This window comes from Pteropus medius, unplaced genomic scaffold (assembly GCF_902729225.1).
Source record: "Pteropus medius unplaced genomic scaffold, Ma_sr-lr_union100, whole genome shotgun sequence".
In the NCBI taxonomy this organism is placed as follows: Eukaryota; Metazoa; Chordata; class Mammalia; order Chiroptera; family Pteropodidae; genus Pteropus; species Pteropus medius.
In genome coordinates, this window is record NW_024353393.1 from 193,598 (window position 1) to 209,514 (window position 15,917).

A 15,917-nucleotide genomic window follows, 5' to 3' on the forward strand; every position below is an offset into this window, starting at 1 on the left:
GAATGCAAGAGGCTGGAAAGGAGCTTAAATGTTTCTCTTCATTACACTAGATCTTAGGACATAGTCACCAAAAACATTGTGATTTTTCACTCATTTTCCAGCTCAAATTTATATAAAACCCATGACTAAATGACGTAGGGTCTAGGTAGGGAATTTTTTTTTTTTTGCCACCAGCACGTAGTGTTTGATAAACGGACCTCCTTTCTTAAGTTTCTGAAAGCCAGTATGAATCTTTTAATACAAACAAATAAGAAGGAATATAAAATTGAAATATTACCACATAAAATCTTATTGTACCAAAAAAATTACAGTGGCATAGTTTCACTGGTACCCAATTATGAAATATAAGGAAATGTCACCTCTACACTTCTAAGAGAACCTGTAATTATAAGTAAACAAAATATGGTGTAAGCAAAAAGTTGTTTCAACATTACTATAGAATTGTGCAATTCATTTTGTATTCTGTGTGTCATCTCAGAGTTAATTTTTTTCTCCTTGTTCTAACTGAGTCTTAATGATTTCTGAGCTATAAACAGTATTGTTTGCAGAAATTAAACACCTAGCCTTGAACTAAATTCTATTACATTTTAGAACTATTTTCTAAATAGTCAATTCAATTTGGAATATATGTAACTGAATATTGCAACTTAAAATACAAAATCTTTCCTTACTTTTTAATCAACTGCTTCTACAATTAAATTTTCAAAATGAAATGCCTTATTCTATTTACACAAACAATTTATTTGAGCTTCTATTAGAACTAGAATTCACTCTTTTGCTTAGATTCAGCTATAAATTAAGCAAAACACTACTTAAGTCTGAACAGATTATTATAGAAATGTATAAATTAAGAAGAGTAAGTCACAGTTGAAGATTACACATGATCTCAAATCAGAAACTCAGAAATGATAAACACACAACTTTTATCAAGTTTATATCTGAGGATTTAGTGAAGCCAGCTTTCTAACTTGAGCTAGCAACTCATAGCTTAATAATGAATGCAGTATGCTTTTGTTCCAGCCTCCCATTAACCCAAAACATAATATGCCTTTCCTCATTCTTAAAATATCCTCAGAGGTCATTCGGCACCCCACTTAAAACTGGAGAATAAAAAGGTTGGGGGGAGTACCTCCGCCATTGTTGTAGGTCAAATATGGGAATCTCCACACATTCCCCAATCCCACTGCATATCCAACCATAGATAGAAGATAATCTGATTTTTTCGACCAGTTACCACGGTCTTGGTTCTCATCATTTTCATCAACATGGAAATTCTCAGATGAAGCCGTCACTTTCTGAAGAAGGGAAAATATCATCAACAGCTTGTCTTTCTACTATAAAAAATTCCACAGAAGCATAATTTCACAAATCCATAGAATGATGAGAGAGAGAGAGAGAGAGACAGAGAGAGAGAGAGAATGAGAGAGAAAGAGAGAAGAGAGAGAGGAAGAGAGATGGATGGGGCAGGTAGAGAGAGAGAGAGAATGAACCCTTAAAACCATAGCCAAGGAAATTGGTATCCAAGGTTGAGATTTCTGCTAATGGCTGCTTTTACTTTACAACACTTACTCCTTGAAATAAAAAAATTAAAAAAAAATAGCTCTGTAGGTGGATATTTTTACTACTTCTTCCAGTGAGATAATCCAAATTTTGGTAGACAGGATACATGTGGCACCCAACATAAAGGGTCAATGAAGGTTGACAAATAAAGTTTTAAATACAAATGCCTTAATGATGAATTAGGTAAAATCAACGCTCTTGAGGTTGTAGATATTTGAAAAGAATCAACTATAGCTTCCACCAAAAGAGAGATTGAAAGAGAAAGAGAGAGGAGAACAGAAGATATGATCAGTACGAAGATAATGAGTGATATATATATATATGAGAGAGGAGAGAGATATATATATATATATATATATATATGATATAGCCGAAAGAGATGAGGAGGATGATGATGAAATGGTGGAAATAATGAAAATGGAATGAATGGTACGAAATGAAATGAAATGAATGAAATGAAATGAAATGGTAATGGAATGTAGGTATCGTGAATGAATGTGGAATGGTAATGAATGAACATTGTTTGTTGTTTGTTTGGTTGTTTGTTGTTGTTGTTGTTTGTTGTTGTTGTTGTTGTTGTTTTTTTTTCGTTGTTGTTCGTTTGCTGTTGTTTTCGTTGCTCGTTTGTTGTCATGTTTGTTGTTTGCTCGTTGTTTGTCATTGCCGCGTTGTTGCGTCGTTGTTGTTTGTTGTTGAACCGAAAACCACAGACCTTCCTTACAGTAACAACAGTCTGAACCGTTCCCGTGTTAAGGGAAGTTTAACTTCTCTCCCTATCTTAGAGAGTAAAATCAGTGCTTTTCTGAAAGCCAACAAATAATATTCAAAGACAAATTCTCCTGTCCCACCAGGTGGAGCAGCTCTCTCTCCACTTCAGAGGTAAGGGGTTGTCTCTCTACTTATTAACTGTTCTAAGGTATGGAGGATTCCTCAGGTAGAGTAAGAACAGTGTTTTTTCTCATTCCCCTCCAGCATATGGACACAGTTTGGAGAGAAAGAGAAAACAGGATTTTCTGGGCACATTCAAGGTACAGGATGAGGTGATCCTGTCTTCTAGCTACCAGAGTTAAGAGCTGTTCTATTTTTCCTCTACTCAATAGAGACATCTCAGGCACACCTGAAGGCAGTTGAACAGAAATGTGAAGAAGTAATAGCCATAGAAAACAAAACTTGAGACTTGCCTCCCCTTAAATTTTTCCTTCCCAGGCCCACCATACCTCCGCAGCTCCCAGACCCCTACCTCCTTCCCTCTGCACTTGAAGAAGCTGGGACACTTCAACTTGTCCATGGTTCACTCACTCTCTCTGCTCGCTCTGCCTAGTCTCGTCTCGCAGTCTGGCTGAGCTTGACTGGTGACAGGTGCACACTTCCCCGTTTCTATCTGCCAGAGTGAGCCACCTTACCCAGGGGTGGGACAATTTATGGAGGGAAGCTCTCTCCTCCCCCTCCTGGGCGACCTGTCAATTACCGGAAGAGACCAAAGTGAGGCTCTGGTTTTTCCCCAGGTAAGCTGGCATGTAGTAATCCCCTTCCCGGCCCCAGGAAAGGGCTGGGCTGTGAGAGAGCAGAGCAGCTTGAGCCAAGACGACTGACAGCCTTTGACTCAGAGCCGAACAGGTGCCTTCGCAATCTCTCCCTATTTTTCCCCGGATTCCCCGCTTCCTCCTTCTAGCCTCCTCCGCCTAGTCTCCTCTCTGTCCGGAGGCCAAGTGCTGATCTCCACTGGTGCTAGAGGGGGGAAGGGCACGGTGTGCGGGGCCCATTTTGTTGCCCAAGATTTTTTTTGAACGGATGGTACCACGCTGGGCTCTGGGATTTCCCAAATTTTTGCCACTCATTAGAAAACACTTGATCCCCTGGAGCAAAGGCTGCTCCCAGAGGGAAAGCTACTGAATTGGGCACCTTGAAAAGCAGCCAACTGAGATATTATTACTCAGCTGGCTCTGCCTGAAAAGGGCGAATTTGAGCCTATGTCTCAAGCACATCTTTCAGCCTTAAGGACAGCATTGCCCTTAACAGGGATTGCTTTGTGTAGTATTTCAAAGAAGCCAAACAAAAACAAGTTATTGATCAGTTTTATGGGAAATTCTAACCCTAACAAAGGACTCCACTTTTGCAAGAAAGGTGAGGCCTATGGTGAGGAAGCATTGTCGTAGCTTGGCCAGGAAGGAAAGAATTATTATAATGCTGTTTACCAATATATCACCTTTCTATAGAAAACTCAAAGTATTTAAATGTCGTCTGCCCAGGTTAAAAAAAATGGTGGCAGTTCTCTGATACACAGCATAAATCAGGGCACACAGAGGCACCAGCAAAAAGCCAAATTCTGTACCCCACGTTCAGCAACTTTGTTCTCCACTGACCGAAGTAAATTTCCCAGTTGAAGTAGAAATATGCCCTGGGAAACCTGGACCGGTAAAGAAAAGGAAAGTCTAAGAGAGAAGTGGGAAGATAGTAAGGAGAAAGTATCAAGAAGTTTCATCTACACGGGGATGGGGAGCAAGGCATAGGGAATGCAGTCAGCATTAATGTAATGGTGAGGTACAAAGATAAAGTAATCGGGGGGATCATTTCACAAACTATATAAATGTCTAACCAATGTACCGTATGCTTGAAACTTATAATAAAATAAAATTGTTTTTAAAGTTTCATCTAACTTTGCCTTGAACATAACACAGGTTGGTGTATGTGTGTGTGTGTGCACATGCGTGCATCCACTTGCACTTGCATGTCTATTAGTATGAAATACTACTGGTATGACCTAAAGGCTAAAATGAAGCAATTATTAGCCCGTCTTGGACATAGAAGAGAGGTCATTATAAAGAAACCTCTTTATAAAAGAATGAGCTGAAAAGCAAATCTAATAGCATTTTCCAAACTATCAAAATCCTGTATCAAAATTCTGTTTGCATGCGGCACTGCAAATAGGTGGTACCCATGGGAATAGAAAGAGAATAGTAGTCTTAGGGATAGATTGATTATGGGGGTAGTAAGGCAAGGGTTGGTGGCATGCACAGGAAACCACAAACAATTTACCCTGCCTGTTAGACAATAGAGAAATTTCTAGGAACTTTGAGAGTTTAAAGCATCTGAGGCATAAAATTTAAAACAGAATGTATTTTAGAGAATGTATTGTTTATTGTTTGATTTGGGGATATTATTCCCATTGCCATGTATGGCTTTTTATGACATGGCTCCTGTCTACCTTTTTAGTGTCATCTTTTATCATTCTTGGGCTCAAACTCTTAAGCTTGTATGTCCTCTCCTATGCATACACACACATGTTGTTTCCCACTTCTATGCCTTCGCTAATGCTATTTCTTCTTCTAGAAATTCCTGACTTCTTCATTTGGCTAACTACTAGTCATCCTTTAAGACTCTGCTTAGGTGTCACCTCCTTCAGGTCTTTTCACAATGGTTGTACCTCTATTACTGTGAACTGAAATTAGATGGTTTTCCTCTGTAATCCTAAACTACCCTATATATATTTTACATTGTGAGAAACTATTCGCTTACAGTCTTCTAGAATGCAAGTTCTCTGAGGACAGGGCAACTGTTTTAATCATGCTGGTATTCCTAGCACCTATCACAAAACTTGACAGAGAGCAGGCACTCTGTAAATGTTTATTAGAATATTTGACTCAGAAGGGCCGTTGACTACTTTCTGACCAAAAAAGGGAAAGGACAACTGGTCTAGAATCCATCTACCAGAGATCATAAAATACTAGGAGTATATTTTCTTTTCTTGGGGTCTGAACAATTCTGTTTGTGAATTTATTTATTTGAGACTTGAAAAAGTATAGAAATTGGGTGGGCAGAAGACAGAAGAAACTACATAAACTCAAACACAGGGGTATGAGTGAGCCTGGTGTGGCAGAACATGAGAATCTATTAATTGCTGGGGTACTAAGAAATAAGTTTGAAGAAAGAAAAAGTGTGGCCATTCGTGTGCTTTAAAATCCAGGCCTAAGCTATAGCCTGATAGGCAGTACTAAAGTAAATGTTAACTAGAGGATGACACATAGTATACTCTAGTTGTGGGGAAAGAAAACCACAAAATTATAATTAATGACCTCGATGCACTGAGTTGTGCAATGCTGGACTTTTAACTACAGGCAATATCTTCTAGGACACACACATCACAGCCATGATCTGCTAAACACACACACACACACACACACACACACACACACACACACACACACACACATTGTGGCAATTTAAAAATTTATTTAGTAATAAAGCACCAATAAATATATCCCACATTCTCTTCTCATCTTACTAATATTAAATGTATGTCATTATCTATAGAAGTTTCTTTAACTTTGTTTTTAGTCACTAAAAATAAAGGAACTCATTACTTAAAGCTTTCTTCTAGCTATTTGGATGGGAAAATTTTGCACAAATAAGGAGGCATTTAAACAATCTTACAAATCCAATGCCTTATTGAGTAACCATACTGTTTTCTAGCCCTTTCCTGAAAGAACTCTATTAAAATCTAAGAAGGGAAACCCCATTAGTCTAGCTACAGGCATATATAGAAAACAGTATGGATATATATATGTGTATGTATATAAAATCCTGTTATAGTAAGTCTGTGTAAATGAAATATCCCTTTAAAGTTTATAGTTTCAGATATTAACTACTTTATTAAAATATCAGGCTCTACCAAAATCTTAATAAATTATTTCTTTAAAAGTTTTAGTCAATTCTGGGTAGTAAGACTTACTTAGAAATGACAATCACATAGATTTCCTTGTTGCCCACCAAGAAGGTAATGAATGATTCTCTAGCTACATCAACTAGTGGATGGACTAAGAAAACACATACTACTTTCCTGCAGAATACTAAGGGATGACATACCAGAGAACCTTTAAAAAAACAAAATAGCTCCTGATGGATAATTTCATATTGGTGCAATCTAAACAGGAAAAGAGAATCTGTTAAATTTCATGATTTTTTTTACATTTGCTATAGCCTAACATATAGCTTTTCATAAGTATAGAATATACAAATCATAAGTGTTCAGCTTGATAAATGTTCACAAATATAATACTCCCATGCAACAAGCAACTAGAATCCCAGTACCAGAACCCCAGAAGATCTCTCCTTACTGTCAAGGTTAATCATTATCTTGAATTTTAACATCGTAAATTAGTTTTGCCAGTTTTTTTTTTAAACTTTTTGTATATAACATTTTATGGCATGTATATTTTTATGCCTGACTTGTTTTAGCTCAACATTATGTTTTGGAGATCCAACTATACAATAACACAGACATGTAGTTCATTTATTATCATTTTATATGGTATTCCAATGTATGAAAATACCACAATTGATTTGTTTTACTGAAGGATAATTGGGCTGTTTCCAAATTAAGTTTATGTTGAAGAGTACAGCTATTAACTTTGCTGTAACATGTCTTCTGTACGTATTTCTGTTAGATATAGTCCTAGAGTGGACTTTCTGAATCATAGGGTACACCATACCTTGTTCATGTAGTAGATGTTGCCAAACAAGTTTCCAAAGTGATTTTCCAATTTATATTCGCACCAGCACTACCACATAGATTTTTAAAGGCCACATGCTGTGGAATAGGTTATGGAAGGAAAAGAAGGAAGATGGAAAAAAAAAGGGTGCTTGATGAGAAAAGAGAAGAAATAGTTGTTTACTGAGCCAGATACCATGTTAAGTGCTCTACATTTATGATCTCATTTAATCCTCATAGAAACCTTTTGAAATAGAAACTATTATAATCCCCATTTTACAAATAAAGAGACAGAGAAGTTAAGCAACTTGCTCAAAGTTACACAACTAGTATGTAACAGGTCTGATATTTGAACCCAGACTATCAGACTCTAAAGTTTATGCTCTCAAACCACTTTACTGTAAGAACATGAGGACAAAATGTTAGAAAATGCTTTGCCTGTGACATCCATGCTTCATAGGGCTTGGTTCCCCATCAACATTAACCATGACATATAATAATTAGGAATCATTTGACCCTCCCTATCCAATAGAACAGTACACAAAGATGAAACTGTTTAATCTCATCTTCAGTTAGATTGAATAAGCTCATCTGTATTCCCTTTGAAGAAGTCAAAACTTAGACCACATTTGTACTTCCTTCACAGGTGAGTCTCACACTGTCAATTTGCAAGGGTCACCATTGTTAGATTTGGATTCAACTGATTCATAATAAGAACAAACAGTACTGGGTATTCAGGGTGAGGCCTGGGCTTCAGTAGCTAGATCTTAGGAACAAAGACAAATACATAATATTCTCTGAGGTGTAAAAACACATAGGATTTTGAGCCTATAGAACACTTAGATGTTTCACTAACCATCCCATACAATGGAGCCTTTTGTTTTTTCTTTTTGGAATATCTTTAACCAAACCAATCCTTTACATTAAGAGATATCTGACTCACACTAGACAATGGAGCTAATGTGGATTTTTTTTTGAACAAACAAATTAAGAATTTTTTCTCCTAGGACAGAGAGGATCTTTCTTCAGTACATCAATATTCACTCTATTACTCTGAAACTTTGATTATGTAGCTACTAGAAGTACCTTTTAAATAGTTAGTAACGAAAAGGGGCAATATATGGGGTAAGTGGAGGATAAAGTAGGTAAAGGGGATCAAATATATGGTAGCTGAAGGAAACTGGACTTTGAACAATAGAATAAACAGATGTCAAATTATAATGTACACCTGAAAATTATATAATTGTATTAACTAATGTTACCCAAAAAAATTAATAAAAAAGTCATCAACTATGAAAAATTTTTTAATAAATAAATAAATCGTTAGTAAGAATAAATAAACATTATAATTTGAACTAGTTATCTTAAACTATTATAGTGATGCATTAAAGGAGAGAAATGTTTAGCCTTTTCCCTTGATACACTGGTATTTCTCTTTTTAAAAACATTGTTGTAAGGCATACATAACACTAGTTTGCATTTGCAATAATAAACTACATCAGAACTATGTGCTATAACTCTTAAACATCAGGCTCTTCAGAGATCCAAGTGCCTAATCTTTTGCTTTTTCACCTAAGGAAATTATTCACGTCATATGATCTATAGAACAATTACTCTTGTTAATTTTTTAAATAAAATAAAGTATTAAAAAATCATTTCATTATGGAACTTAACAGAAATCCACCTACCAGTTCCCTTTGAGAAGATAAAATCAATTAAAGAATAGTTATATTAATACTATCTATGTTTACGTGCAGGAGTTTTCAATATCTTATTGTAATTAATAAAGATTAAATTGAGAGAACTAGAAAAGGAAGCATTATGAACAAAATCAATCATGTGTATAAAGCATAGCATTTATTTTTTTCTTATTTGGCTAAAGTCCTTGAATGTAAAAGTGATGTGCATTAGGAAGTTTAATATGTGAAAAACATAATAGATTCTTTCCTCCTTCACCATGCACAATGATGTTTTAGCTTCTTTTGCTAAAATTGACTTCTGGAGAGCTCTCTGAGACCTTCTTCATCTATGCATTTTCTTTTATTGCTGAATTGATATTAGCAACTAATTTGTGTGTGTTTTATTATTTTCGAACAATACTGTAACTAACAACAATAATGAGTAATGATATCAGCTAACTTTTGTTTGAGTAGCCATCATTCATGCACTTGATGAATGTTATTTTCAATCCTCACAAGTCTACCAAATATGTACTATTATTATCCTCATTTTTACAGATGAATAAACAGGCACAGAGAAGTGAAATAATTTGTCCAAGGTCATAGGACTAGAAGATTCAGGGGCTGATACCCAAATCTGCTTCTGTTAACAGCATTTGAACTTTCCCCAGTGATCATACTATGGGTCTTCTCCTTCCCACCTCAACTTTTGTTGATTATTCTGTAACTTCTTTCTCTCCTCTCAGCATCCCTCCCTTTTGCTGTTTATTTTTTTTTCTCCTTCCTTTCCCCCATATCATGCCTAACCCAAAAAAGATTGTTTACCCTTTCTTGGAAGTATCCCCTTCTTCTATCCCTCCCCTCTCAGTCAGTCTCTTCTTGAAATACAAAGGGTAAGTAGTATTCACCACTAGCCTGAACAGATTACAGCTTAACACTTACTAGTTGAGCTGATTCAGTGTATAAATCAATTGAGTTATTTCCATGGACTTCCTACAATCAGAGATCAGTTTATGAAACCAGTACCAAGATATCTACCAATACCCATGGTCAGGAAGGCTTATAAATAAAATGGAGTCCAGCTCTATAATCAGTATTCTTATAGTTATTAACATCGGTGGGGTGCAGCAACTAGTCACTGATGGTTAGGATTTTAAGCTTCCCATGATCCTGTATTATTGGGATGCTGTTGTTTTCAGGCTTAGGGGTGGTGATATACTTGTCTTGTAATTACACAATGCCAACTAATGTCACAGTGTGGGTTTATAGACTGACTCATTTGTTTAGATATTTTGTGTCTAGATATGATTAAAACTTATTGGGAAATATTATTGAAAATGCAGAAAAATTAAAACGTAACCTCTTACATAATACTTTTCCACTAAATCATTTTACCAATTTGAGTTGCTCATTCTAAAGAGATATGCCAAGTGAGATAGATACTGTGTATTAGTCTCATTTTTCTAAATAATTAAGAGAAAAAACACACTGTTGTTTCATAATTCCTTAATGCAAAAAAAAAAAAAATCTGTGGAGCTAGAAAAATAGCAACATTATCTGATATAGGTACTAAACCCTATTACCTATTCTGACTAGAATGTTCTCTAAGAAATAGAAAAAATATCTATATTGATATCTAGTTTATTGAATAGTGATGGGTATACATGTAACTTTTATACTGATTACTGCCTTTAACCATGGTGTGTTGAATTTCCATTTCCTGGCCCTTAAAAACACCTCAGGAGTAAAACTGTCACTAATTGCAGATGACATGAGAGTACATATAAAAGAAAATCTAAGGACTCCACCCAAAAATTGTTAGAACTAATAAACAAACTTAGAAAGGTTGCAAAATACAAAATCAATACACAAAACTTTGTTGCATTTCTATACATTAGTAGTGAACTATCAGAAAGAAAATTTAAAGAGACATTTATAATTGCATCAAAAAGAATAAAATATCTAGAAATAAATTTAATCAAGAGGGTGAAAGACACATACACTGAAAATTATAAGACATGGATGAAAGAAATTAAAGAGGACACAAATAAATAAAAAGATATTTTGTGCTTATAAATTAAAAGAATAAATATTATTAAAATGTCCATACTACCCAAAGCAATCTACAGTTTCAATGCAATGCCTGTCAAAATACCAATGGCATTTTTTACATAACTAGAACAAATAATCCTAAAATTTCTATGGAAACATAAAAGACCTCAAATAGCCACAGCAATCTTGATAAAGAACAATGCTGGTGGTATCACACTATCTGATATCAAATTATACCTCAAAGCTATATAATCAAAACAATATGGTATTGACATAAAAACAGACACATAGATCAGAGAAACAGAATAGAGACTGGAAATAAACCCAAACTTATATGGTCAATTAATTTATGATGAAAGAGCCAAGAGTATATAATGAGGGAAGGAAAGCCTCTTCAATAAACGGTGTTGGGAAAATTGGACAAGTACGTGCAAAAGAATGAAACTGGACCGCTGTCTTACACCATACACAAAAATTAAGTCAAAAAGGATTAAAGACTTGAATGTAAGATCTGAAACCATAAAACTCCTAGAAGAAAACATAAATGATAAGCATCTTGACATTGGTCTTGGCTGTGATTTTTTTAGATCTGACACCAAAAGCAAAGGAAACAAAAGCAAAAATAAACAAGTGAGACTACATTAAGTTAAAAAGTTCCTGCACAGCAAAGGAAAAAATCGATAAGACAAAAGGGCAATCTACTGAATGAGAGAAAATATTTGTAAATTATATATCTGATAAGGAGTTAATATCCAAAATATATAAAGAACACACATAACTCAATAGCAAAACACACACACACACACACAGAAAATTTAATTGAAAAATGGGCAGAAGATCTAAATACACTTTTAATGTTTTGGAGGTTTCTCAAAACATTAAGAATAAAATTACTATATCACCCAACAATTCCACTTCTGGGTAATTATTTGAAGAAAAAAAACACTAACTCAAAAAGAGATATGAACCCCTATGTTCATTACAGCATTATTTATAATAGCCAAAATATGGAAGCAACCTAAGTGTCTATCAATGGATGAATGGATAAAGAAGATGTGGTAGACAACCTACTGATTGGGAGAAGCTATTCACCAATGATACAACTGATAAGGGGTTAATATCCAACATTTATATAGAATTCACGCAACTCACCATCAAAAAAAAAACCCAAACAATCCAATTTAAAAATGGGCAGAAGACCTAAACAGGCATTTCTTCAAAGAGGACATACAGATGGCCAATAGACATGAAAAGATGCTCAATGTCACTAATCATCGGAGAAATGCAAATTTAAATGACAATAAGGTACCATCGCACACTTGTCAGAATGGCCATCATCAATAAGTCAACAAGTGTGGTGAAGATGTGGAGAAAAGGGGACCCTCCTGGACTGTTGGTGGGATTGTAAATTGGTACAGCCACTATGGAAAACAGATTGGTGGTTCCTCAAAAAATTAAAAATAGGACTACCATGTGAACCAGCAATTCCATTTCTAGCTATTTATTTGAAGAAATCCAAAACACTAACTCAAAAAAAATATATGCACCCCTATGGTCATTACAGCATTATTTATAATAGCCAAGATATGGAAGCAACTTAAGTGCCCATCAATAGACAATTAGATAAAGAAGAGGTGGTACATACAGACAATGGAATATTACTTGGCCATTAAAAAAGAATGAAATCTTACCATTTTCAATGACATGGTTGAACCTAGAGGGTGTTATGTAAATGAAATAAGTCAGAAAGAGAAAGATGAACTCCATATTATTTCACTTATATGTGGAATCTAAAGAACAAAATAAACAAACAAAACAGAAATAGACTTATAAATACTGAGAATGCTGATGGTTGCCAGATGGGAGGGTCGGGAGTGGGGGGCTTGGTGAAAAGGTGAGGGATTAAGAAGTACAAATAGGTTGTTACAAAATAGTCAAGGGGGTATAAAGTACAGCATAGGGAATATAGTCAATAATGTGATAATAACTACGTATAGGGCCAGGTAGATACTAAATCAGCCAGAGGGCTCACAATATAAATTATATCAATGTCTAACCTCCGTGCTGTACATATAATATTGAATGTCAACTATAATTGAAAAAAAAAAGGAAAAGAAAGAAAGGTAAAGAAAGATGTGGTAGATATATACAATTCAACCATAATAAAGAATAAAATCTCTCCATTTGCAACAACATGGGTGGACCCAGAGGATATTATGCTAAGTGAAATAAGTCAGACAGAGAAAGACAAATACCATATGACTTCACTTATATGTAGAATCTAAACAACAGCAACAAAATTAAAATGGTCATAGATATAGAGATTGGTGGTTACCAAAGGTGGGGGGTGGTACAATGGGTAAAGAGGGTCAAAAGTACAAATGTCCAGTTGTGAAATGAATAGTATGGGAAAGTAATGTACAGAATGCTAACTATAGTTAATAATATTGTAAGGAATATTTGAAAGTTGCTAAGAGCGTAGATCTTTAAATGTTCTCATCACAAAAAAATATTTTTGTAACTGTATGGTAACAGACTTATTGTGGTGATCATTTCACAATATGTACAAATATTGAATCATTATGTAGTACATCTGAATGTAATACAATGTTATATGTTAATTATAGCTCGATTTTTTTTTAAGTGAAAAACATAAGAAAAACAAAACAAAACAATACCTCAGGCATATCCCATAGCTTTTGGTCACTTTTAGGTATTAAAATGGCCAGCCTAGTCCAACCCATTTTAAAATTTCAATTCATTGCCAATTTACTGTTGATGTTTTCTCTCCCTCCAGTAATAGCAAGACTATTACTCAAGGGACTTAGAGTAATGAGGAAATACAACTTGCTCTTTTATTCCTCCCCTCTTTTTCAGAGTCCCTTTCTCCTCTGCAAGGTTGGAGATGGAAAAAGCTACTGGTCTAATTCAGTTGTCGCTGCTTCCCTGATTATGAATGACTGGTCATTGATGCCCTCTACAAGCCAGGTATCCATGTAATGAATGCATGTGAGGCTATCTGGAACTGTATGTGTGTATGGCTCCTTTTTGTACTGTTTCCTGACATCCAGTTACAACCTCTTCCAAGCCTGCCTAAGTAGTATACCTCAGAGCCGTTGGCTGCTGGGAACACCTTTATCAACTGGAAGCTTTCAGGTAACATATTGGCAAGGTGACTCAAACTGGCTACCTTTGGTGGTATCTATTTGACTGATGGGAAACACATATATACTTTCTTTGCCAAATTGGGAGTTCAGGCTGTTCCACTGACATCTCTTCTCTTTGCCTTGTCATCTTTCTTCTCCTACGTTTTATTGCTGCTCAGAAAATTATAGGAGACAGATCAGATGGTCTACTATATAACCTTTTACATATAACTTCTCATATGCTCCTCCTAACAACACCATGAAATAGGTAGCAAACGTATAAAGGCAAAACAAGCAGTCCCGGACCATGTAATAAGGCTGAGGAATGACCAAAGTAGTATTCATTTTTTATTTCTTTGGCTGTCATCAGAATCAGATTTATAATAATATTTGTGTTATTTCTTGTGGTTTGAAAATCCAGATTCACATTTATTTGCATAGTTGAGAGTACTATGAATTGGTATAAATTTCTGGAGGGTAAGTTGGCAACATGTATCAAAATTTTGAAGAATGGTCATACCCTTTGACCTGATACTTCTTAATTCTGGTAATTAGTCTAAGGAAACAGTTGTGAACAAAAATTTAGCACCATTGAGAAAAACTAATAACACACTTAGTAAACATTTTGTGGATGTTTAAGTAATTTTTGTATTGTTCAACCAACAAAATTTCTGTTGTAGAATAATAATATACAAAAATGTAAACATATATACAAATAAATTGAAAAAAGACTGGAAGAAATTATGTTAAAATATTCAGGTTGGTTTACTTCAAGTGGTATGTTTAATAATTTACATTCCCAATTACCATGTATATTTTTTATAATCTGAGAAAAACTATACTTTCTGAGTTTATTTTTAAAATGTATCTTCGATTTTATCTTATCTCTTCTGTAGAGGCATAAATGAAAGGGGACAGAGAAATGAAAGTGAAGATAAATTTAAAGCAATTGAGGAACATGTCAGTAGGTATTTTTGGACTATGCCACAATATCCAAAGCCCATTCCCAGAGTAATCCTGTAAATCCTTCCCTTATTCTAACGCTCTTTGCCCCAATATCATGCAAATAACAACAGAAAAAAATAACAGAAAAACACAGCAAAAATAGAGAAGATTCAATTTAGATGGCTCTCTGCTTTCTGATGTCCCGGGGAGGAAAGAAAATGAATGATATATCTAGCTCTCAGCCAGGGAAGCTCTTTGAATTGTATTCTAAACTTCTATTCTTCTGCTTCCTGACTTTAAAGTAGTTCTAAAATTTAAGACAGAAAATGAAATCAATGAAATCTAGAAACTTTGAGTGTTTATTATACTTCCTCTCAATATTGCAGTAATTGGGAGTATTAGGAAACAGGACAACTAACCACAAACAGGCAGTTCCCTGCTAGGTAACTTTCTGCTGATGTCATTCAAGGTAATACCTGGGTAGCAGAGGGGAGGATGATTCTTTTCTGAACTTTATGCCCTATGGCCCACAGTCTCCTCTTTCCTTCTCCTTTGCTTCATTCCTCTGCACCATGTCTACAGCTCACACATGCTCAGCCAGTTGGAGTGCAAAACTACTTACATAGCATGACAATTTCAAGGTATAAACTATACACTGATTAGGTAAGTTGCAGGTACACAGGCTTGTTATTTAAATTAGCTAGACACAGCTTACTTGTTAATTAGGCCCTTAAAGAGGCTGTTGATCTAGATTTTTCTCCAAGGCTGGACGGCTTATTCATTTGGCTCTCTTCTTTCCTGACAGACAGGCAGACCCACCCCTCAGGACCGAGGTAAAATTATACCTTCTTTAAGTACTCCAAGACTATATAGCATATGCATTTATTTTCCTTACTGATCATAAAAGTAATCCCTTTTAGTAAAAAAGGCACAAAATAAGAAAAGTATAAAGTAAACAAAAGTCATCCATACTATGTCCACCCAGATACAACTACTGCTGTTGAGCCATATGCTTTGTATATATGTAAATATATATATATATGTATA

General features: G+C 35.1%; 1 protein-coding gene across 1 annotated transcript in view; it reads right to left on the bottom strand.

The window, feature by feature from the left end:
• Positions 1-2,999, bottom strand: part of SLC6A14 (solute carrier family 6 member 14) — a 31,925-nt gene extending 28,926 nt beyond the window's left edge. The window contains exons 1-2 of the mRNA XM_039850484.1: positions 2,801-2,999; positions 1,130-1,295 (exon numbers count right to left, since the gene is read on the bottom strand). Of these exons, the coding sequence (XP_039706418.1) occupies positions 1,130-1,295; positions 2,801-2,848 (214 nt within the window). The 5' untranslated portion in view covers positions 2,849-2,999. The remainder of the gene's footprint in view (positions 1-1,129; positions 1,296-2,800) is intronic.
• Positions 3,000-15,917: the final 12,918 nt, after the last annotated feature.